The sequence below is a fragment of the Gopherus flavomarginatus genome, chromosome 2, assembly GCF_025201925.1.
Source record: "Gopherus flavomarginatus isolate rGopFla2 chromosome 2, rGopFla2.mat.asm, whole genome shotgun sequence".
Classification (NCBI taxonomy): Eukaryota; Metazoa; Chordata; order Testudines; family Testudinidae; genus Gopherus; species Gopherus flavomarginatus.
The window spans coordinates 30,564,266-30,588,525 of record NC_066618.1 but is presented as its reverse complement, the minus strand read 5'-3'; the positions used below and the strand labels follow the sequence as shown (position 1 = coordinate 30,588,525).

Here is a 24,260-nt window from a genome sequence, read left to right as displayed (position 1 = left end):
CTGAGTTTGATGGTGGGGTGGAAGCTGTTGAAATCGTGGTGGAATTTTTCCAGAGTCTCCTTTCCATGGGTCCAGATGATCCAGACTAACACGGTTACCCCTCGAATATTATTAATTGCTACTATTTTTTTAATCTAGTTAATTTGGTTTGCATTAATTGCTTGCATTAACTGTGATGAATTGATAGCCCTAGTAATTATGGTACCCTAGGTAAAAGACAAGCTAGCCCTGATCTAACCTCAACTATTGTTCCTAGTTTAGAGAAACCCTTAGAGAAGTTGCGCATAAAGAAATGGCAAGATATAGACAGAGCTTGGACTTGTGAGTCTAAAGAGAGGTCTGAGTTAAAGATGATGTTCTGGTCATGAACCTGAGTTACATGGAGGTTGGTAGCATTGTCCACAGTGAATGACAAAGTAGGAAGGGGTGAATAATTGGTGGAAGAGTAAATATTAAGTGATCAGTTTTGGCTATGGTTGTCTTAAATTGATGGCTGGATATGCACAAGAAGATGTTAGAAAGACAGTCCGAGATTTTAATTTGACTGAATGGAGACTTGCCCAGAGTGGAGAAGTAGATATGGGTAAAGACGACAGCTGAAGCTCTGTTTTCTAATAAGATTGCCTTGACATAAAGTGTAGAGGGAGTAGAGAAAGGAGCCAAGATCAAAGAGCACTGTGGAACCAGTACTGAAAGTTGAGGAGGGTCCGCTGAATAAAATGCTGAAGAAATGATTAGAGAGGTAGGAGAAGAACAATGAAAGGAGAATCATGAAAGCTGAGCTAAGACAAGATTACAAGAAGGAAATTATTGCTAGTGGTGTCAAAGGTACCTGAGGGGTCAGAAAATGAAGACAGAGTATTTGTCTTAATATTGGTGAGAGCTATTTTACTGGAATGTAAAAAGTGGAAGCCATATTGGAGTAGAACTAGGGAGATACTGGACCAAAGGATCTTCATATAGTGGTTATACGCTGTGGTTCCCGAGCAGTGAGTATATTTAACCTAGAAAGAATTGCACAGAAGTGGTCACACATATTTCCATTAACCTAAAGAACAAACTTCACTAAGATGTTAAAAAAGAAATTGATTGTTGATATATAATTGAACTATCATTTCATATTATTTGCTATTCTCTTTTTATTGATAGACTATAATTTTGGAGAATATTTTACCCAGTGAAAAAAGTCTTCCAAGGATTTACAAAGAGGCAGTAGATCTTAAAGGTAAACATTTTTTTCTCTTTTCCAAGAGATGGAGAATGTTTGATAATTGGAGCCATCATGCCAAAATACATTATGGAATGTGGTGTAACACATTTCACATACATAAGTGACTGATCTTTTGTTAAGTGCTATACTTATTATAAACTGAGGAAAAATTCTTAAAGCAATCAATTTATTTGTTAGCCAAATTGTATTTTGTGAACATTTATGAAAGGCATTCATTTATAATGATATTCTGGAAAAGCTATTTTCCTTTGGGAGCTTTACACCCTCAAAAAAGATGGTTCATGATATAAATTTTTATTAAAGCTAGCGTGCACTGCTTTTAAAAATAGATTATATTGTATTGTCTTAAATAATCTCTCTTATGTAGATAAGAGATGAGCTGTCAGACAAAAGAAGGCTTTCATTTGCAAAGCTGCCATCAAACAAGCACAAACTCTTACAACAGTTCAATTAGAACCAAGAAAACCATTGACAAGTGAAGAATTAATAACACATTGTTTGAAAATTATTACTTTCATAGAGTCTTCTGGGATTTTCATGGTTTATTTGCTATGCAATGTAATCATTCTTCAGTAAACAAAATGACATTTTCTTAAATGACATCTTAACTCCACATCACCTAGATTATCAAGAGAACTGAAGACACCCCTCACCCTTCCAGGGACACTATTAGGATTGCTGGGACTCTTACCAAAAATCAGTATGGAACATTCACTCACATGGCTTGTGCACCAAAAAGTATCTCCTTGCTGAAAAGTGTAGCAACATAAACAAAACCTTAGACTTCTCTATGTAAATTAAAACCTCATTCTTGGTATATAATTTAAAATAAAAACAATTAAAAAACCTATAGTTTTATGAACGGTACCTGTGGTGGAGTGGTGCCCCATGCCCTGAGGAAAAGGGCTGAACCAGGCCAGAGAGTCTCTGTGGACCAGCAGCCAATCAGTGAAGGCCTGGGGAGAGCCAATCAGGGCAAGAGAAGAGGCAGCCAATCAGGACCCAGCTAGGTCCTATATAAAGGCTGCCTAGCTGGGGAGACGGGCCTGCCTGCTGGGAAGTGTACCAGTGTACCAGGGTACCTGAGGTGGAGCAAGGCTGGGAAAAGGCAAGAATTGCTGAGGAGCTCCTGCCTGGCAACTCCCCAGGCTGCCGGCCTTGTGGAAAGCCAAATATGTACTGGAGTTGCAGGGGGCAGCCCAAAGGTAGGCATCGGCAGCAGATCCAAACCCCCCTTGCCTGTGATGAGTGGCTTGTACGCTTCAGTCTGCCGCAGTGAACGAGGTCTAGATGGTGACTGGCAGTAGCCTTATACTGAGGTGAGGGAAAGACTGCTGTTAACAACAACCCCCTCGCCCCTGGAAGGGGGTGACACTAAACTAGTGGGCACTGCCGAAGGGCAGTGTCCTGAAATGGACGAAGACTGTCCTGAAGAGAGCGTCACCGAGCAGGCAGCAACGCAGGCCCCAGGGCAGCAGCAAAGATGATGGGCCAGACACCATGCATTGAGGGTACTCCGTAGCAGTCAAGAGCTAATTCCTGGAGCGATCAGTCGGAGGTGCTAACGGTGGTGAGTTGAACCTCGTCACCGTACCCTAGAAAAAACAATGTGATTTACTACATTTAATTGAAATTAAATTAATACCACACAGAACAGCATTGGTTTTAGAAAAATATGAGTATTTCAGTGACTCACCAAGAACACAAATGCCTCCAAATACTTGGAGGAGAAATGAACCAAACCATTTGAAGAATGTGTGTGTGACCTTTGTACAGGAGGCAACATCGGTACATGGATAAGGCAATGCATTAAGACTCAGGTGATGTGGATTCTAGTCCCAGTTCTGCCACTCATTCACCGTTTGATCTTTTGCAAGTCAATTCACTTCTTTGTACTTAAGTTTCCACTTCTGTAAAATAGAGATGATACTTAAGATACTTCGTAAATCACTTTTTAGATCCATGGATAAAAGGCACTATATAAGAGCTAATTATTAGTATTATTATCATTATTATTTATCTCTGACTGCTAGAGGTTTGAAAGAGCTTGCAATATATTTGCATATGCTCTGGCTTGCATCTACACATACTACCATATGTGTAGTAGTGCAGTGCTATGTATTAAATCTTCCCCAATACATTATACCTAGTATTTATCTCTTCAATGTGTATTTTTTACCAACAAACCCAAAATGTTACTATAAACACTTTTTCTCAAGATCTATATTAATATACTCATCTTATTTTTGCAGTGCCATTTTGCAGATCTTAGCCTTTTCTATACCTTTGAACTTTTTGCCCACATGAATTCCACTAGCAATTATCTACCCCCAATATTTACTGGAAAGAATGCTTTCAACACAATAAATCAATGTCTTGGTCATATGCAGTTGTGGCAAATTACCCATTTGCTTATGCTGATCAGAGAGTCAGTAAACTGACAAGTCCATTTTAGCCATGTCCCTTTACCCAAATACTCCCTCTGTGCTGGTAAAGAGGCTTTTGTAGTAGTACAGCATTATTGTCACAGAGATGGGACTTGGAGGTGAGATGACTCTTGCAGCATTATGCAATAAACATATAGTCTCATTACTTACTTATATGTAAATCTGGCATATTATATTGTAAATGGGAATATTATCTTAATTCTTAAGAGAGGATGGGGGAGAATCAAGACTTTATGGGAGGGATCCCAATGAGAGGGATCCCTGTCAAACATTTCAAAACTTTTACTTTTCAAGATAAATTCAAAACATTGTTAAATGGGTATTATTTTTACTGATGACCATAATGGTTTATTTGGAGTGGTTGTTTATTTACATAAAAAGCTTTAAATTTTCCTTTACATATTCAAAACACAATGCTAGTGATACGTGTTCACAATAACATTTAATGATATGATGACATACTGTTTCTTGAATAATATTGTACTATAGAGTTTTTTACAGGATAACTTACAAGTAAATGATTTTAAAAAGAGTCATTGTGCATTCAACCTTAACTTTTGCATTTCCGGAATTTTGAATGTTTAAATGAGCAAACATAAGATACATTAATTTTAAACTTTCATGTAGACTAAAATATTCAAAGTCAGTGCCTGATTTTCAGATGTGCTGAGTACTTATAGGTCCAGCTGAGATAATTGTAAACTGTAGATGCTCATTCTGCATATCAAGCCTTTTATGACTAAAGGTAGGCTCTCAAATCTATATTTAGGCACAAAAAAAGGAGTAATTTTGCTTTCTGAGGTGTTGACCATCCACAGCTCAGAGGTTAATTTAATTTCTGAGCCTAACTTTGATGTATATATATTTGAAAATATTTACCCCTAATTTCTTAATATTTTTAAATAAATAAAAAAGCAAGAAAAAATTCTCTGTTTTGTAGTTAACAGTCCCAAGTCAGAAAAGGCTAATTGGTGTCTGTGTCATTAATAAACTGCGTATGTGCAATCTTAACAAGCACTATTTGACTAAAGGTTGACTAACAAATTATGAATGTAGTGCATTATCACTATCAATTTAAATTTGTTATATTTTTAAAACCATTGTATTAATTTTTCTCAGTTATAGCTTGAGTTTTATTGAGATATACAAAACATACCAAGTTTGAAAAAAAATGGTTTGGTTTTACAGTTATGAATGTTTAATTTCAGCAAGTTTATGAAAAAATTTCCTATCTGTTAACTAGCCACAAATATATATACAGTACATCTTTCTTTGAGACACATTCTGGCCTCATTGTGTCTCTCAGGGAAGAATCAGCTGGAGCTCCTCAGCCTCACCTAGCTCTGTTGTCATGAACACTTGAAATCCTCTGCTAGGAAGGGAGGGTTTTGGTTACAGGGTGGTGGCAACATTGCAGCTAGATCACATGCTAGGGGCCTTTGGAGATGACATCAGGGAGGTCTTATGCGAGTGTAAAATGTCCATGGAGGTTGGTTTCCCTGTCTGATGTTGGAGATCCTTAAAGGAGCACAATAATCAAAACAGCAGATGACAGACTAAGGGCTATGTAACACACTTCAGTCTGTAAATGAAAGCTAAGAAACTGCAAAAACTGATGGGACTACAAGAGAACTGCATCTGCACTATATCACAGGGAAATAGCTTAGTCAAACGTATTTCCATTTGTTACCATGGTATCTAGGTGCTTTTAGGCATATTAGCTGTGTATAAAATATATAAGTACACTATGGAAATATATTAAGCTAATGTGACAATGGGAAGGTAAGTTTTATGTAGGCCATAAGTATAACTGGGTTTAAAAACAACACTGGTCCACAATTTTTGAGAAGTCGTCTGCTTCAGAGATAAAATGTGATATTTATTATATATTTTGATGTGCTGAATTCAAATATGACAATTAAAACAACTGATTGGTTACTGTTTCTAAGATATTTAAGTTTTTACATTTTATGCCTATGTATATTGTGTAGATAGTAGAGTTTTAATCATATATTGTAAACCTAGGTCTTTTCATGTGTTTATGGTTGCTTTACATGATAATATTTCACCTGTCCTGCTTATGTAACACTTTAAAAATGAGCAAAAGGGTTCTATAAATAAAATTTATTATGAAACAAAAGGCAAAAAACTATTATGTACATAGTTCAGTGTCTACTCGGCGCTTCTTGGCTTGTCTCTTGTATTCATTAAATGGAGCATCTCTTGTCACTGTCCAGCAATAGTCTGCAAGCATTGAGGGGCTCCATTTGCACTGATAGCCTGCCAGGAGATTCCACTGCTGTAGTCTGGAGCCCAACAGCTCTGCCTTACTCTTGGGTAGTTCCAAATCCCTGACAAGGTCATTCAGTTCACCTTGTGTTATGAGGTGTGGTTCAGAGGAGGAGGATAGGAGAAAATGTGGGTCCTGTGACATTGATGGTTCAGGACCAGAAGTTTCATCCTCTTCCTCTTCCTCGTCTGACTCAAGTGAGAATGATTCTGGTGCATCAGGAACCGGCAGTCCTTCTCCGTGGGGTACTGGGCGTATAGCTGATGGAATGTTTGGATAATGCACAGTCCACTTTTTCTTCTTTGACACACCTTTCCCAACTGGAGGCACCATGCAGAAGTAACAATTGCTGGTATGATCCGTTGGCTCTCTCCAAATCATTGGCACTACAAAAGGCATAGATTTCCTTTTCCTGTTCAACCACTGGCGAAGATTTGCTGCACAAGTGTTGCAGCATATGTGTGGGGCCCACCTCTTGTCCTGATCTCCAATTTTGCAGCCAATATAAAGGTGATAGGCTTTCTTAACCAGAGTGGTTATACTGCGCTTTTGTGATGCAAAAGTCACTTCACCACAAACATAGCAGAAGTTATCTGCACTGTTCACACAAGTACGAGGCATCTCTGCTCACTTTGGCTAAACAGAAATGTGTCCCTTTGCGAAGTCAAACACTGACAAAGAAGAGAGCACGACACTGCATGATTTCTAGAGCTGATATAGGGCAATTTGTTCAGCAGAGTGATGTAAGCTTCTTTATGATTGCATCATCCATGACTTCTAGGAATAACATGATGCAATTCATATCATGTATGAGGCAATACCAGCTTCAGATTGCATCATTCATTGTTTTGCCTAAAAAGCAAGTACTGTCCAAACCCAGTCATAGATTTATTCATAGATCCAGTCAAAGATGTATTTTAGTCATTTCTGGTTTAAACTGAGATCCCTTCCCTTTATAACTCACTTATCCTCCGCCATTCCCAAGTCAAGGGTCGTATATACTGACCCAATAGCATATCTTGAAAACTAGAGCCAATTAACAATTTTAAGCATCATTTTCGTTCTCAGTGACCCAGAATTAGTAAAGTTGGATTACATTTATTTCAGAAGCATTTTGGTTGTAGAGCAGTGCAATTAGATAAACTCCTGAAGGATTGGTCCGTCAGTGGCTATTAGCCAAGATGGTCAGAGATACAACTCCATGATCTGGGTGTCCCTAGCCTCTGATTGCCAGAATCTAAGGATGGACAACAGGGGATTAATCACTTGATGATTGTCTGTTCTGTTCATTCCTCTGAAGCACCTGGCATTGGCCACTGTTGGGAGACAGGATATTGGGCTTGATGGACCATTGTTCTGACTCAGTATAGCCATTCTTAGATGCTTTTTAACTGGTCTTGCTGGACAATTCTTTTAGCTTCCTTGTTTCCTGGTACATGAGGACATAACAATATTAGAATTTTTAGATGTAGGAGAGAATGAACAGATAATTTCTTCTGTTTGAGATTGAAGAGTTATTAGAAAAAAGACTTCATTTTGTAGGTCATGTGGCAGATCTGAAAGATATGTACCAAGCAGAAACTTTTGCAGCACTCTTACTAGAACGCATCAGAACCTTTGGTAAATGCAAATGTAATAGTGAAAGAATATATTCATCAAAAAAATTCTGAGTTAATTGAAACTTTGTATTATGAAAACAGAATACAATTTCTGATCACCAAAAGTCTGACAAAACTTTCCTAATTCATCTGTACATGTGATTTAAAAATTTTTTTTGCTGTATTAAAAATGTAACTTATCCTGCAAAGAGTGGTCAATGGAAAAAAATTTATTTCTCTCTGAGGGTTTAAAAAATCCTGCCTCACACAGATATGTAAGGTTCCCTGCCCTGTTACATGATAGTCTCCTTTAAGGTTCCTGTCTGTCTAGAACCAAGCCTGATCAGTACCTAAGGATTTTGCTCAAACTTTAAAAAAAATTCATCTTTGAGCAGAGATCAAATTTCAGGCCTAGTGATGAGTGGTTTGGAAAGTTGTAAGTTTGTGAAAACAAGGTCTATCATGGAAATGATTTTAACCATAATACACCACTCAATACTAATTAGTGGAAAATATTTAGATGAGCTATTGCATAGTTTCTGAGAGAAGAACCATCATTAGTTACATGTGATCAGTTGTTACTTCTGATTAGAGACAACTATCATTATGCTAGATACATATTCTCAATGTGCAAATATGATTTATATAACAAAATATTATTTAACTATACGTCAGCAGATAAACATTTGAGATTAGAAATTTAATGAGTAAAATATATGATTATTCTGTTACCTGGATCCTACCTTAAAATTTGTGCATGTTTCCATAAGGTTATGACAAAGAGAATTTTCAACAAGTTACTTTCTCCTTCTTTTGCATTCCCCAATGAAATAGAAGATTTATCAGACACAGAAAGACTTCTGTTACCAAATCAGTTGAAAAATCTGAATGAGATTCAACAAGCACAGACTCTTATTCTGGTAGAAGCAGGACAAAACATTGGTAAGTGGAAGTTAATCATTTAGAGATCTAGTAAGCAATTATGAGTTCTCTGAAGACTTTGGTGTCTTGCCCTAAGTGAAGCTAAAATTATATATCTTTCTTTCCCACAAAACTTGAACTCCTGCCACTGACTACCTTATAATACTCCAGAGTGCAGAAGATGCAGAAACTGCTCTACTGTTGAAGATGACTCAAAAAATTACAGACTAATGATTGAATTTAGGATATTCCAAAGCAAAATTTGAAATCTAGAGGAAAGGACCCCAGAATTAGTTTGTCTATGATAGGCAATCATGTAGAATTTTATCATAGAAACTATGAACTTCCTTCCTTTTTCTGTATATCGTGCCAAAGGGGTCTAAGTTCTTCACAGAATGGGGTCCCTGTTACAAATGTACTTTCCAAAACTGAAATAGGCCAAAACCAAGTGCACCCAGATTGGAATAAACAGAGTCTTCTACTATTGAGCTAATAATAGTGTAGTGTAATAAAATAAGATTGTTCCAGAGGTTGAAGACGATTCTTTCAAACTCCTTCCTATCGGGACTCCTTTAACAAGTAAGTCTAGGTGCTAGATCATATTGTAGTCAAACTATGTGCCCTTGTCATTCAAGTATCAGAGGGTAGCCGTGTTAGTCTGGATCTGTAAAAGCAGCAAAGAATCCTGTGGCACCTTATAGACTAACAGACGTTTTGGAGCATGAGCTTTCGTATTCATCCACGAAAGCTCATGCTCCAAAACGTCTGTTAGTCTATAAGGTGCCACAGGATTCTTTGCTGCTTGTCATTCAAGTTCACCTTGTACCGCATCTGACGAAGTGGGTATTCACCCACGAAAGCTCATGCTCCAAAATGTCTGTTAGTCTATAAGGTGCCACAGAACTCTTTGCTGCTCTGATACTTGTACTGCATAATGATTTAAACATCAGGTTTGAAATATTTAGATTACAGATTCAAATGGCAGTAACATAGACTCATCCCTTCATCTATCTGAAGTTTGGATAAATTGAATTTTCACTGTTTACTGTGTGTACGTCTTCTACATAAGAATTTTTTAAAATAAAATGAGGTCCTGTATGCTTTGGGTAGCTATTAATGGTCTCATAGCACTTATCATAATACAACCGAACACTCATAATCAAAATTGACTAGGAGTGAACAGCCTTTTATCTCCATTAACATGCATTATCTTGACATTGACAAGAGCCTTCCAGGTGGGCAACCTGGAAGCCTAAAAATTCAGTTTCAGTTCTCCCCAAATTAATTTTTAATGTAAATAACTCTCCATGAATATTTTTGCATTTTCAATATTTTGCTCCAAACTTTTTGCAGAAAGGGATTCCCTTTTCTTGGCCAGCTCTATGATCAACCTTTCTAATCATCTCACAGTAGCCACTGAAGGTGCACAGCTGCCATAGCTGTGTGCCAGAATACGTACCACCACGGCAGGCTGTAAAGACCCTCCCTTTCCAAAGAAAGTATCACCCAAACATGGGTAGAAAATAAATTGGGAATTTAAAAAATATTGCCACAACTGCAGACTAGTTCTGCTCCTGCCATCCATCATACAGGAAAGTAGGGATCCAAATAAATTCAGTCAGTACCAATGAAGCTGGGTGAATTAGTTCACACTAAGCTAGTACATTTATGAGAGAAATTAGAGAAAACCCAAGAAATAAAACCTCTTCCCTCTGTTGCACCTTCCTATTCCTATGCTACTCTGTAGCCCCAGTATAATTTAGATAGCTCTGAAAGCCTGTCTGAGTTACCTTTCTATGTGCCCTAGCTTTCCTTGGGCCACAGCACTGCTGGGAATCTCTACAGGTCTGTGTACTGCATCTCCATTTATGACATGCCTCTCCTGCCCTCACCCTCACCCCTGACATGCCCGTACACTGGGCTTGCAATGGGGTCTTCCCCAGTTTCTGAACCAGGGGAATCTTCCTCTGGCCAGATATGCAGAGCTCCTTTTTACCACTCTGTCCTTTTTTCCCAGCCGGTGTAAGGAGGCTGAGTTGGGGTGAGGAGCTACCTTAGATCTCTTACTCTTACAGGTTTAATTGGGAAAAAAAGGTCCTGGCATTCTTCCAGGCTCTGCCCACAAAATAAATACTTACTACTTGAGATGCTGTAATGGAAGCCACTCTCAGTATAGTGTGCAGATGGTCAAAACAATCATGTATGCTGTTTGGGCTCCATGAGATTTGTCCCCCTCCATGGGATCAGAATGTACCTCTGGGTTGTGATGAGCTCCTTGGGCTTGGCTCCTCCTCTTTGGAGCTTAAATATGCCTTTCTCTTCAAGTGCTGATATATTTAAAATAGTTAGTTATTTTTATTGAAGATAAAATTTCAATATTTTCAATATTAAATATCTTGTCTGTCTATTTCTAGTGAAACCTGCTAGAAATTGTTTACATTGTTTCTTTATTGGATGGTATCTCAGAATAAATTTTTGTCTCTATGCAGGGAAGACAATAGATGACCTCTCAGACAATAGAAAAAGTTTGCTTGCAAATATAGCATCAAATACAGAAGTTCTTCAACGTATGGTGGCTGTTGAAGCTGGCCAACCAGGCAGTAGCAATGGTAAATGCGTTATTTCTTCCTTTTACTCACTGTAACACACAAGAAAAGTCACTGCTCTGTGCAGCTCACAATCTGGACACAGAGGTAGAGGGAGGTTAGGGAAAATTAACTGAAACATCAATAGTTGACTTAATGCACTATAAACATAACAGAAATTTGTCTTTAGGAGGAATTTAAATGTGGACAGGTTAGGTGCTTTAAGGGTAAGCTCATGGAAGTCATACCACACAGAGGTGGCCATGTAGAAGAATACAGACTGTATGACTAACTGCAAACAGGTAAGAAAGGCTAGGAGCATTAGCAGAATACAGATTATTAGAAACAGCGTGAACTTTGAAGGGAGAGAATAAGTAGGGAGGGTCAGAGTTGTGGAGGAGTTTGTGTGGTAACAAGGGGTAAAATTTTGCAAAGTGACTAAGTCACTCAGGATCATAAATCCCATTAAAAGTAGGCTTAGGCTCCTAAATGACCCAGGCACTTTTGAAAATGGGACCCTAAGTCACTTAGGCATTTTTAAAAATTGTACTTGAAACTTAAATTTGATGTGATAGAAGATAGGAATCAAGTGGAGTAATTCAAATGGGGGAAGAGGACTAGTGGAGGCATCTACATGATCAAATCAATGGGCAAGGAAAATGAATTTAGAAACTGCATTTTGTATAGACTGAAGGGAAGCATTGTGTGTGTTTGGGTGATGAGAGAGTGGCGAGTGGCAATAGAAATTTGGCTGTGGGTGGGATAGAAAAGGACAGATCTTGGAGATGTTGTGAAAGAAGAGGAAGCAGAATTTGGATATGATCTGGATGTGTGGGGCAAGGTAGAGGGAGGAATGAAAAATAGCCCTGAGATTGTAAGCCTGGGTGACAAGAAGCATTACTAACAACATCACAATCCTAGACAAGTGAGGGTATAGAATGTATGGGAAGTATGTCTATTTTGCCCAAGTTTAGTTTAGATCATCTGTTCTCAAACTATGGGTTGGGAGCCCAAAGTGGGTCGTGACCCTGTTTTAATAGGGTTGCCAGAGCTGGCGTTAGATTGGCTGGGGCCTGGGACCAAAGCCTGAGCCCCACTGAGGTTGTTAGCCCTGAGTGGCCTGGCTCAAATTACAGGCCCCCACCTGGGGCTGAAGCCCTAGGGCTCTGGCTCCCTGCCTGGGACAGTGGGGCTTGGGTGGGCTCAGGCTTCAGTCCCCGCTCCTGGGATTATGTAGTAATTTTTGTTGTCAGAAGGGGGTCACGGTGTAATGACATTTGAGAATCCCTGGTTTAGATGATGACAAAACCACCAAAGAAAGTTGAGAGACTGAGTTATGTGATAGGATAGGAGCAACCAATTTAGTGGCACAGTGGTTTAATTTGAGAGTCATCAGCATAGAGTTTATAGCCTAAAATGGACTAGTTGATGAGATTGCCCAGAGACAGGGTGCAAACTGAGAAGAGGGAACTGGGAGAGAATAGAAGGGCCTACCAAAGATATACTGATAGAAAAGAGAGTTAGGAGGAGAACCAGAAGAGGACAGTATCTCAAAAGCTTGGTGTGTATATATCATCAAGAAGGAGAAGATGATCAACAGTATAAAAATGGTACAGTTAAGAAGGATGAAGATGTAGAAGGTGAAATATGATGAAATTCTTCATACATTGAGGGCTTCAGTCATCTTCAGTGGTATGTACAGAGTTGATCTATATTCTTTACTCAGCTAAAACTCAGTAGCAGTTCTCCATGGCTATGTGGAGATTGGTTGAGCCATATTCAGTAGGTGTTTTGCCTGAGTAGGCAGTGCAGAATTAGGCATTTATAACAAAGATCCAATCAGCAAAATGAAGCATTTACATGAGTCTCTAAGGGGAGAATTCTAAACAAATAAGGAATTGAAGGCAACATCTCTTTTGTTTCCCCTATGGGGAAGTGACCATATGCTAAAAGAAAGTGCTGTCCTCACATTGAATAAGGATGTTGTAGGCAGACTGATTTGCTGCTGTGTATTCTTTAAAGGAAACGTTTGTTTTAAATAGTTGACATCATTTAATTATTAAGCATTTTCAGTGTCAGAACCATGATGGTCCAAATATGCTTCACCAGTCTACTTCTGATCAATGTTTGCCATAGCAGAACGCTATTATAATAAAAAGGTAAAAGTTTCGGCAGGCAGGAAACGATTTCCTTTATTTGTCAAGATATATTTAGAGAATTCTTAATACACATACTTTTTTACCTTATAGATCACTATAGTTTGTAGAATTTTTTTCTGTAATCTAAATGATCTTTTTAGACAATTTTGGGTGCCCATTGTACCTTAAATATAGTTACCGTATTTATTACAGAAATGCAAAAGCCACTTTTCAGTGTTGATTATCTTGACTATTTCGTGTTTCCAGGAAAGCCTGTGAAATGTTTTTGCTATTTAATGCATTAAAATGTTCCTCTTTCTGTAGAGAGCAAAGAATATGAGCCAAGAGAGCAAAGAAGGATGATGGCTGCAAGTCTTAAAGCATATCTACATGACCTGCAGCAAGCACAAACTCTTGCAGCAGGCCAAGTAGGAAAATGCAGATCTGATGGTGAATAATGACTTAATAGCCTATATGTACAATTAGCAAAAAATGATAAGTTCTTCAGGAATTCCATGAAAATTCATTAATTTGTGAACCAAAAATATAAATGATCTTTCTTCCACCTATGGGGCTTTCTCATTCTGCTTTTATGTACTCAGTGTAGAAGAGATCCATATGGCAGTTGGTTGTAAAGGTGGCTGTGGGAATAAATTAGTACATTACTTATTCATGTAGAGTGAATGAGAAAGATGTTTTCTAGGTGATCTGAACATTGTGGAAGAGAATGTGCTTCAAATTCTTTTGTCCTATCCAGAGGCTTGTGCAGAACTGGAAAAGAATCTGGAAGCTGCCCCAAATCCCTCCCTACCCCTGCTGACAGGTCTCAAAATGTAATTATGTACGGGAAATCATCACAGAATGGGTGTGGAATTGTATTATGGATTGGTAGACTATTTAGGATATGTCTACACTGCAGTCAGAGCTGTAATTGCAGCATGTATAGATAACCAAGCAAGCTTTAGCTAGCATGTAGAAATAACTGTGAAGCCACAACAGGAAGGACTTCAGTGTGCTGTCAAGTACTATACAAGTAAGTACCAAGGGTCCTAGGTGGACTTGTATAGCTTACACTGAATCCCATACTTCACTGCTAGTGGTACTGGTGCTAGTTAGATTAAAGCTAGTTTAGATTTGTCTACATGTGCTGCAATCACATCTCTGATTGCTGAGTAGACATACCCTTAGATCAGTTATTGTTGATATACAGTGAACACTTTTTTCAGTTTAATAGTCTTATTTCATGTCATTCAGATTGAAAAGGAAACATTTAAATTCACTCTCTATTGATGACTCAACTGTTCCACCTTTATAGAGAAAGATATAAATAAACTATCAGAGAAGAGAAGATTTCTGCTTACCAGATTGAAATCAAATTTGAAAGATCTGCAACAAGCAGAAGCTCTTGCTGCTAGCCAACCAAGCAGTATGAATGGTAAGTAGAGAGTTATGGCTCAATCCTACTTCTTTACCTGAATAAAACTCTATGGTAGCTTTGTGTGGCTAAGTGTGGATTCATTGAGCCATACTCAGGCATTTCTCCTGAGTTAGGATACAGGATTAGGCCTTTATTAACATAAAGATCTATTAATCAAGAATTAGTTCTGGGAGTTCTCCATCTGAATACCTCTTATAAATTACTAAGAGATTTCAAGGCAACATCTGTGTTATTCTCCATATGTAGTAGAGAGCAAGTATTAAAGGAAAGTGCTGCTCTCACTCTGGCAAAAATGATCATACATAGCTTGTTTGCCATTCTGAATGCTTGAAGTGAAAGCAGGTTTGTTCTAAGTACTTGTCATCATTTAGTTGATAAACATTTCTGACCGTTCCAATATGCTCTACCAGTCCACTACTGCCCATTGTCTACCTTCGTAAGAGGCCATTATACTAAAAAGGTAAAAATGTAAGCAAGCGGGAAAAAATTTTAGTTTTTCAAGATAAATTTAGAACATTCTTTAAACATAAACAGTATTTTTACCTGATGGTTTCTGTGAAGTGGTTTAATTGTATAATCTGATCTTTCTGATCTTTATAATGATCTTTCTAGATGTTTTTCTGTCACTATTGTAGAAAATGTATTTAGCAGAGTTATTAGAAAAATTGAAAAGCAATTTTCTTTGTTAAATATCTTGTCTATTTCATGTTAGAGAACACGTATCAAATGTTTATATACCATTTTTCTAGTGTAGTGATTTTCAACCTTTTTTCATTTGCAGACCCCTAAAAATTTTGAATGGAGGTGCAGACCCCTTTGAAAATCTTAGACATAGTCTATGGACCCTAGGGTGACCAGATAGCAAGTGTAAAAAATCAGGAGACTTTTTTTTCCAGAGGGGTGGGGTGGGGAAGGGGAATAATTGCCTATATAAGATAAAGCCTTTAATATTCGAACCTTTGGTCACCCTAAGCCCAGGGCTCCCTAACACAGCTCAGATGACTCAAGTCCCACTAACCCTGCGCTTAAACTGTGGTACAGACTCACCCAAAGTGGCCACTGACTCTCCCGCCTGACTTTATAACCATCCCCACCCCTGCTGCGGGAGATAGTTGGGAGAGCACACATGGGAAACTGCCCCACATCAAGGCACCATCCGCCTCTGCTCTCTGCAACGGACCCCTTGGTGCCCTCCCTGCCTCTGTCCACTGCAGGATGCAATCGGCAGCTAAACGCCCTCATTGGGTCACGGCTGCTGGTCCAGGCAGGGTGGCATGGTGGGGGCCGGGGAGCTATTTACCCCACTGGCATGCGTGGTGCCCGGCACTGAATGGAGCCCACGTGCCACATGGAGCTGTCCGTGCGGTGAGTGGGGAGTGGAGCTACACGGTCTGTGGGGTGGGGTGGTGTTGGGGTCCCCTCCAGATGCCCAGACCCAGGCAGTGGCAGCTTCCCCAGTGGCGCTGCTCAGCCGCTTCGGGGCAGGCTTCTCCCCCAGCTCGCAACTGCGCCAGCTCACTGTGCTTCCCAGGATAGTGGGAGCCCAGGGTGGCACTCTCCAGCGCTCTGTGCCACACATGGGGCCCCGACCCTAAGAGCCAGAGGGACCGGCCAGGGGGTGAGGTGGGGGAGTCCTGGTGATGATTACCTGGAGCGGCTCCTGGAAAGCATCTGGCAGGTCCTTCTGGCTCCTAGGGTTGGATTGGGTGGGTGGGTAGGCGGAGGGCTCTCTGTCTGCTGCTGGTGCCTGCAAGCCACACCCCCACAGCTCTGATTGGGCAGGAGGGAGCCCGTGCAGCACGTGGAGACCGCCTCTGAAAAAATTCTCTATGCCTTTGTGCCTAGGGGCTGCCAGCATTGCAGGCTCCTGCTGGCAGGCAGGCAGGCGTGCCACCAGGAACTGCCCCAGGAAGTGCTGCCACGCCAGCCCCTGGACTTTGGCGATGATGGGGAGTGGTTCCCGATATTGGGACAAAGGGCATCCCGACCAATGTGTGGTCGGGACGTGAGACAAATGTGTTAAAATTGGGACTGTCCCAATAATATCAGGATGTCTGGTCACCCTAACGGACTCCCAGAGAACCGCAGACCACAGGTTGAAAACCAGTGTTTTATGATAATGACACCCTTTTGCAGACCCCCTAGACATCGTCTGCAGATCCCCAGGGGTCCGTGGACCACAGATTGAAAGCCACTGTTCTAGTGAACACACTAAAAGTTTTCTGATTTCTGTAGAGAAAAAAGTATATGAGCTAACTGAACAAAGAAAGATGTTGACTTCAAGTTTAGAAGCAAATCTACAAGATCTGCAACAAGCCCAAGCTCTTGCAGCAGGCCAAGTAGTAAAATGCAGACCTGATGGGGATGGTGAGTGCAGAATTGATAACTTACTTGTACAGTCAGAAAAATTGAGTTCTTCTGGAGATTCCTTTTTATGCTAATGATAAAATTCTTAAAAGAAGAATATAAATTAATTACTTTTTTTCCACTTATAAGGCTTTTAAGTCTGTCATTTGGATTCTTTATGTAAACTGGCAAGAGGCTCTACAATTTCCAATTTAAAAGAAGCAGTCCACATATGAGATGATTTACTAGTGTCTGAACTGAATATGGACTAAGGAAAGAATCTCACAGAAGATGAAAAATTGACTGCCTCCTTAGCAACTAACTCCTCAATAGTTTTCCCAAAAGTAAATTCCCCCCCAGAAAAAGACCCTTGACAAAACATTCCAAGCGTGGTCCCTAAAGTTAGGCCATAAATCCATATTTGGCCCTTTAATGAGTGTCCTGATTTTTCAGAGATACTCAGCTCTGATTCAAGTCAATTGAAATGGATAGCACAAGGGACCTGTTTTTTATGGTCCACTTTTGGAGACTGATGGAAACACTGAGTTCTTCTTTGTGTGGCTTCTGTATATTCCCACTCTAGGGGTGCACTGGCTGCTCAGTTCTGATGGAACTTTCTCATAGCAGTCATGTTGGAGCATTCTCATGCACCCTTTTTCCCCTCCCCTCACTGTTTCTCAATATTCTGAGGGCAAGGCTATAAAAAGGGGCATGGCACTCCAGCAACCTCAGTACTTTTGAACTCAATTGCAAATATACCAGGTCTGATCCAGATTCATGGACTCAAGACTCAGGGTATGTCTACACTACGAAATTAGGTTGAATTTATAGAAGTCGATTTTTATGGAAGCGATTTTATAGAGTCAATTGTGTGTGCCCCCACTAAGCACATTAAGTCGGCAGAGTGCATCCACGGTACCATGGCTAGCATCAACTTTAAGAGCATTGCATTGTGGATAGCTGTCCCACAGTTCCCGCAGTCTCTGCTGTCCATTGGAATTCTGGGTTGAGCACCCCATGCCTGATGGGGCAAAAACATTGTCGCGGGTGGTTTTGGATACATGTTGTCAGTCGCACCTCCTTCCGTGAAAGCAATGGCAGACAATCATTTCACAGCTTTTTTCCATGCAGACACCATACTATGGCAAGCGTGCAGCCCGCTCAGCTCAGCTCACCAATACTGCTGCTGTTGTGTCTTGGGTGCTGCTGTCATCAGACGGTGCAGTAGGACTGCTAACCGTTGTCATACACTGCTTCCACTGCAACTCTGCTCTCCTGCTCTTGTCTCGATAGTGAATTTCTCCATGTTGTCTGTCCTGGAGTCCCGCGTATGTGTGTACTTTCTCGGGAAAAGTGTGTGGTGCTAACCATCATCCTCCACCACTTCCACTTCACTCTGTTTTCCTGCTCTCCTGGTGCCATGAATCCACCTCGCAGGTCCTCTTGTCGTTTTGTATAAATATATATTCTCATGGCATCCATCGTCATCTACTGATTCCGCTGCTACTCTGCTCTCCTGCAGATGCCATACCACAGCAAGCATGGAGCCCGCTCAGCTCACCACTGCTGTTGTGAGCATTGTAAACACCTTGCGCGTTATCCTGCAGTATGTGCAGAACCTGCAAAAGCAGGTAAGGAGGCGATGACAGTGCGATCATGATAGTGATGAGGACATGGACACAGACTTCTATCAAAGCATGGGCCCTGGCAATTTGGACATCATGATGGCAGGTTCCTGCCATGGAATGCCGATTTTGGGCCCGGGAAACAATCACAGGCTGGTGGGACCGCATAGTGTTGCGGGTCTGGGATGATTCCTAGTGGCTGCAAAACTTTCGCATGCATAAAGGCACTTTCATGGAACTTGGTGACTTGCTTTCCCCTGCCCTGAAGTTCAAGAATACCAAGATGAAAGCAGCCCTCACAGTTGAGAAGTGAGTGGCAATAGCCCTCTGGAAGCTTGCAATGCCAGACAGGAATCAATTTGGAGTGGGTAAATCTACTGTGAGGGCTGCTGTGATCCAAGTAGCCAATGCAATCACTGACGTTCTGCTATCAAGGGTAGTGACTCTGGGAAATGTGTAAGTCATAGTGGATGGCTTTGCTGCAATGGGTTTCCCTAACTGTGGTGGGGTGATAAATGGAACTCATATCCCTATCTTGGGACTGGACCACTTTGGCAGCCAATACGTAAACTGCAAGGGGTACTTTTCAATGGTGCTGCGAGCGCTAGTGGATCACAAGAGATGTTTCACCGACATCAAAGTGGGATGGCCGAGAAAGTTGCATGACGCTCGCATCTTCAGGAACTCTGGTCTGTTTGAACAGCTGCAGAAGGAACTTACTTCCCAGACCAGAAAATTACCATTGGGGATGTTGAAATGCCTATAGTTATCCTTGGGGACCCAGCTTACCGCTTAATACCATGGCTCATGAAGCCATACACAGGCACCCTAGACAGTAGTAAGGAGCAGTTCAACTATAGGCTGAGCAAGTGCAGAATGGTGGTAGAATGTGCATTGGACCTTTAAAATCTTGCTGGCACAGTTTACTGACTAGGTTAGACCTCAGCGAAACCAATATTCCAATCGTTATTACTACTTGCTGTGTGCTCCACAATATCTGTGAGAGTAAGAGGGAGACGTTTATGGTGGGGTGGGAGGTTGAGGCAAATCGCCTGGCGGCCAATTACACACAGCCAGACACCAGGGCGATTAGAAGAGTACAACTGGGTGCCCTGCACATCAGAGAAGCTTTGAAAAACTGTTTAGTGACTGGCCAGACTACAGTGTGACTGTTCTTTTTGTTTCTCCTTAATGAAAACCCTCACCCTTGGTTTACTCTACTTCCCTGTAAGCCAACTGACCTCCCCGCTTTAATCACCACTTTCAGAGGCAATAAAGTCATTGTTTCAAAATCATGCATTCATTATTAATTCATCACACAAATGGGGGAAACTCGCAAGGTAGCTTGGGAGGGGTGGGTGAGGAGGGAAGCACCGGGTGAGGTGGTGGAGGAGGAAGGACAAGGCCACACTGCAGTTCAAAACTTATTGAATGCCAGCCTTCTGTTGCTTGGGCAATCCTCTGGGGTGGAGTGGCTGGGTGCCCATATCGTCCCCCCACGTTCTTGGGCTTCTGGGTGAGGAGGATATGGAAGTTGGGGAGGAGGGCAGGCGGTTATACAGGGGCTGCAGTGGTGGTCTGTGCTCCTGCTGCCTTTCCTGCAGCTCCACCAGATGCCTGAGCATGTCAGTTTGCTCCCCCATTAGCCTCATTGCATCCTGTCTCCTCTCAGCGTGCTCCTCATGCCTCTCATCACATTCATTTAACGCTTTCTGGGCTCTGCCACTGTTTGCCTCCATGCATTCTGCTAAGCTCTTTCAGTGCGAGAGGACTGCATGAGCTCTGAGAACATGTCATCATGAGTGCGGTTTTTTCGCCTTCTAATCTGTGCTAGCCTCTGGAACTGAGATGATGGGGGAGCGTAGGAACATTTGTAGCTGCAGGAGGAAAAAGGAAGAGTAGTATTTTAAAAGATACATTTTAGAGAACAAAGCGAAGACTATTTCACACTGAATCAAGCGATTCACATTACATAGCACATGTGCTTTTGGTACAAGGTCACATTTTGCCTCTTATATTGAGTGCCTGCCAGTTTGATGTGAGACATCATACACGCTCGGCTGGGCAACAGAATTCAGCTTGCAGACAGATATGGTAAGGCAAAGGGTTTACGCTTCTTCAACCTTCATAACATGTGGGAACAATTTCAAACAGCAGCACCCTCCTTTCCCATACCAAGCAAAGCCCGTTGGGTTGGCCATTTAAAAGGAAGGACTGCGGTTTTAGAGTGAAGGTGCAGCACAATCCAACCCCAACCCCAACCCCACCCCCAGCACCCAATTCTCTGGGATGATTGCTTCACTCCCCTCCCTCCACCACCACGTGGCTAGTATCAGGGAAGATCCCTGTCAGCCGAATGCGAACAGCTTAGCATGAACCGGCCTCCTGCCACTGCGTGGCTAACAGTGGGGATAATTTCTTTTCAGCCAAAGGCAAACAGCCCAGCAGAAACAGGCACCTCTGAATGTTCCCTTAAACAAATTTCCCATATTTCAACCAGGTGACCATGAATGATATCACTCTCCTGAGGCTAACACAGAGAGATAAAGAACAGATGTTGCTTGAATGCCACCAAAGCCTGGGCCCATTCGCTGCAATGTTTTGTTCTGCAATGACTCCAGGCTACTTGCTACTGGCTTGGCGTGGTAAAGTGTCCTACCATGGAGGACGGAATAAGGCTGCCCTCCCCAAAAACCTTTTGCAAAGTCTTTTAGAGTATCTCCAGGAGAGCTTCATGGAGATGTCCCTTGAGGATTTCCGCCCCATCCCCAGATACGGTAACAGACTTTTCCAGTAGCTATACTGGCTGCGAATGCATGCCAAGTCTTCAGGGCAAATTAATCATTAAACATGCTTGCTTTTAAATCCTGTATTATATTTACAAAGGTACACTCAGCAGAGGTGCCTTCTCTGGTTTGATGGTCCAGAAGCCTGCCTTGGGAGGGTTGGGAGGGTGTTGGCTCCAGGGTGATGTACGGTTCCTGGCTGTCAGGGAGAAGGGATTCTCTGCTTGCCTGCTATGTGCTATCCTCAACCTCCTCCTCCTTCTCATCTTCCTCATCCACAAAATCCTCATCCCTGTTGCATGAGACTCCCCCCTTGCAGGTGTCCACGGACAGTGGTGGGGTAGTGGTAGGCTCCCCCACCCCTAGAATTGCATGCAGCTCATCATAGAAGCAGCATGTATGGGGCTCTGATCCGAAGCGACCGTTTGCATCCTTTGGTTTTTGATAGACTTGCCTCAGCTCCTTAACTTTCATATGGCACTGCTGTCTGTCCCTGTTGTAGCCTCTGTCCATCATGCCCTTGGAGATATTGGCAAATATATTGGCATTTCATCTTTTGGAACAGAGTTCTGCTTGCACGGATTCTTCTCCCCATACAGTGATCAGATCCAGTACCTCCCGTTCGGTCCATGCTGGAGCTCTTTTGCAATTCTGGGACTCCATGGTCACCTGTGCCGATGAGCTCTGCATGGTCACCTGTGCTCATCAGCTCGCCATGCTGGCCAAACAGGAAATTAAATTCAAAAGTTCCTGGGTTTTTTCTTTTGTACCTAACCAATGCATCTGAGTTGAGAATGCTGTCCAGAGAGGTCACAATGGAGCACTCTAGGATAGCTCCCAGATGCCAGTACTGTCGAATTGCATCCACACTACCCCAAATTCAACCCAGGGAGGTTGATTTTAGCGCTAAACCCCTTGGCGGGGAGGAGTACAGAAATTGATTTTAAGAGCCTTTTAAGTCAACAAAACAGGCTTGGTCGTGTGGACAGGTGCAGGGTCAAATTGACCTAACGCTGCTAAATTTGACCTAAATTCATAGTGTAGACCAGGGCTCAGTGCTGTACCTAGTTCTTAATGTAAGATTAGTCTCTTCAATTTAATTTCTAGTATTTCCCTAATTCATTTTAGGATGTTTGATCAGTTCCCATGCCCCAGTGCAGATCTGATGACAGATCTGAAAGAAAAAAGGCCAGGATTTACTAAGTGTGCATCTTGTCCTTCTGTATTCTCTGCTTCTTCTTCAAGTACTTGTTGCATATACATTCCATTTTGGGTGTGTGCACTCACAACGCACTTGAGCAGGAGACTTTTGGTAAGCAGTTCAGATTGGCATGTGCCTTGAGTGCTCTTGTGCCTCCAAGCAAAGGCCACCCCAACTCCGTCTCAGTTTCTTCTCATCACTCAGAGCTACAATTTGGAGCTTGCTGTCCCACCTTGCAGGTCACTGTTCTCCTCCAAGTGATTGTGCACATATATATTCCACAGCAGGTGTATACGCACCCAATGCATTAGAGTCAAAGACTTTTGACAGCAGTACCATGAGGGGGGTGGATATGCATAAAAAGGGCATCTGCTGCCTCCTTCTCAGTTCTTTCTCATCACCTGTGACAAGAACTGTCTGTAGCATTTGCTTTGGTTAGCAAGCATCATAAAGCTTTAGTGAATATAGTTACATGTGGTGTTGTAGCCTTTTTGGTCACAGGATATTGGAGAGATTTCCACCACAACTTCAACAACCACCCCCTGTCCATTAAACTCTCTCTGGAACACCTCCACACAAGCATCTACTTCCTGGATAACACAATCAGCTTCAACAATGGAACCAAATAGGCAACTAATACAAGAAACTCATGGATCACCACACCTACCTTCATACATCCAGTTACCTAAATACATAACAAAATCTGTTATCTACAGTCAGTCACTCACATACCACAGAATATGCTCTGAGGAGGAAGTCCAGGATATACACCTTAACACACTCAAAACTGCCTACACCAAACAAGGACACTCACCAGAGAAGTAGACAGCATAATGGAATGGGCCACACAAATACTGCAAAGAGAACCTGCTTCAGTACAGAAATAAACCCCCTTCTGACAACACCCCAGTAGTTGTCATGTATCACCCCACCACGATACACCAACTCAAAGCGGCACCTAGAACAACAGATGCAAAACCTGCAGACATATTTCCACTGCTACAATGATCAACACCCCCCACGACACAATTTTCAAGATCCCTGGGTCCTACACATGCCTATCACAATATGTGGTGTACCTCTTCCAGTACGCTAAATGCCCTAATAGCAACTTTGTGAGTGAAGCAAGGCAATCACTGTGGTCTCAAATGAACTCACACAGGAAAATTATAAAAGACAAAAACCCTACATTACCTGTGTGTGAACACTTTTCACAAAGCAGTCACTGTATATCTGACCTATCAGTCCTCATCTTCAAAGGAAACCTTGAAAGCCCAAGAATTCCAAAAGATGAGCCCCAAAGCTCAAATTCATAACTTTGCTAGACACTGAAAATCACAGACTGAATAGAGTCAATGGATTTATGGCTTGTTACAACACTCTATAACCCACTAACAACCTCTCCATCAACTTCCCCCACTCCTTCCTTCCTATGACTGGAGGGGTGTTAACAGGCCACTTTACCTTGTATGGTTCTTTGAAATATCTGTTAACCACTTATTCTAAACAATCTGTTTCATCTTGTATTTAGCTGTGACTCTCTAAGTAAGTTTTCCAGACCTGAAGAAGAGCTCTGTGTAAGCTCAAAAGCTTGTCTCTCTTAACAACAGAAGTTGGTCCAGTAAAAGATATTATCTTACCCACCTTGTTTCTC

The 24,260-nt window shown here is 41.6% G+C and overlaps 1 protein-coding gene across 1 annotated transcript in view; it reads left to right on the top strand.

Annotated features, from left to right (window-relative positions):
• The window catches only part of CCDC7 (coiled-coil domain containing 7), a 281,228-nt gene that overhangs the window by 182,579 nt on the left and 74,389 nt on the right, over positions 1 to 24,260 (top strand). The window contains exons 23-27 of the mRNA XM_050939018.1: positions 1,150 to 1,225; positions 8,401 to 8,508; positions 10,977 to 11,096; positions 14,526 to 14,645; positions 16,884 to 17,015. Of these exons, the coding sequence (XP_050794975.1) occupies positions 1,150 to 1,225; positions 8,401 to 8,508; positions 10,977 to 11,096; positions 14,526 to 14,645; positions 16,884 to 17,015 (556 nt within the window). The remainder of the gene's footprint in view (positions 1 to 1,149; positions 1,226 to 8,400; positions 8,509 to 10,976; positions 11,097 to 14,525; positions 14,646 to 16,883; positions 17,016 to 24,260) is intronic.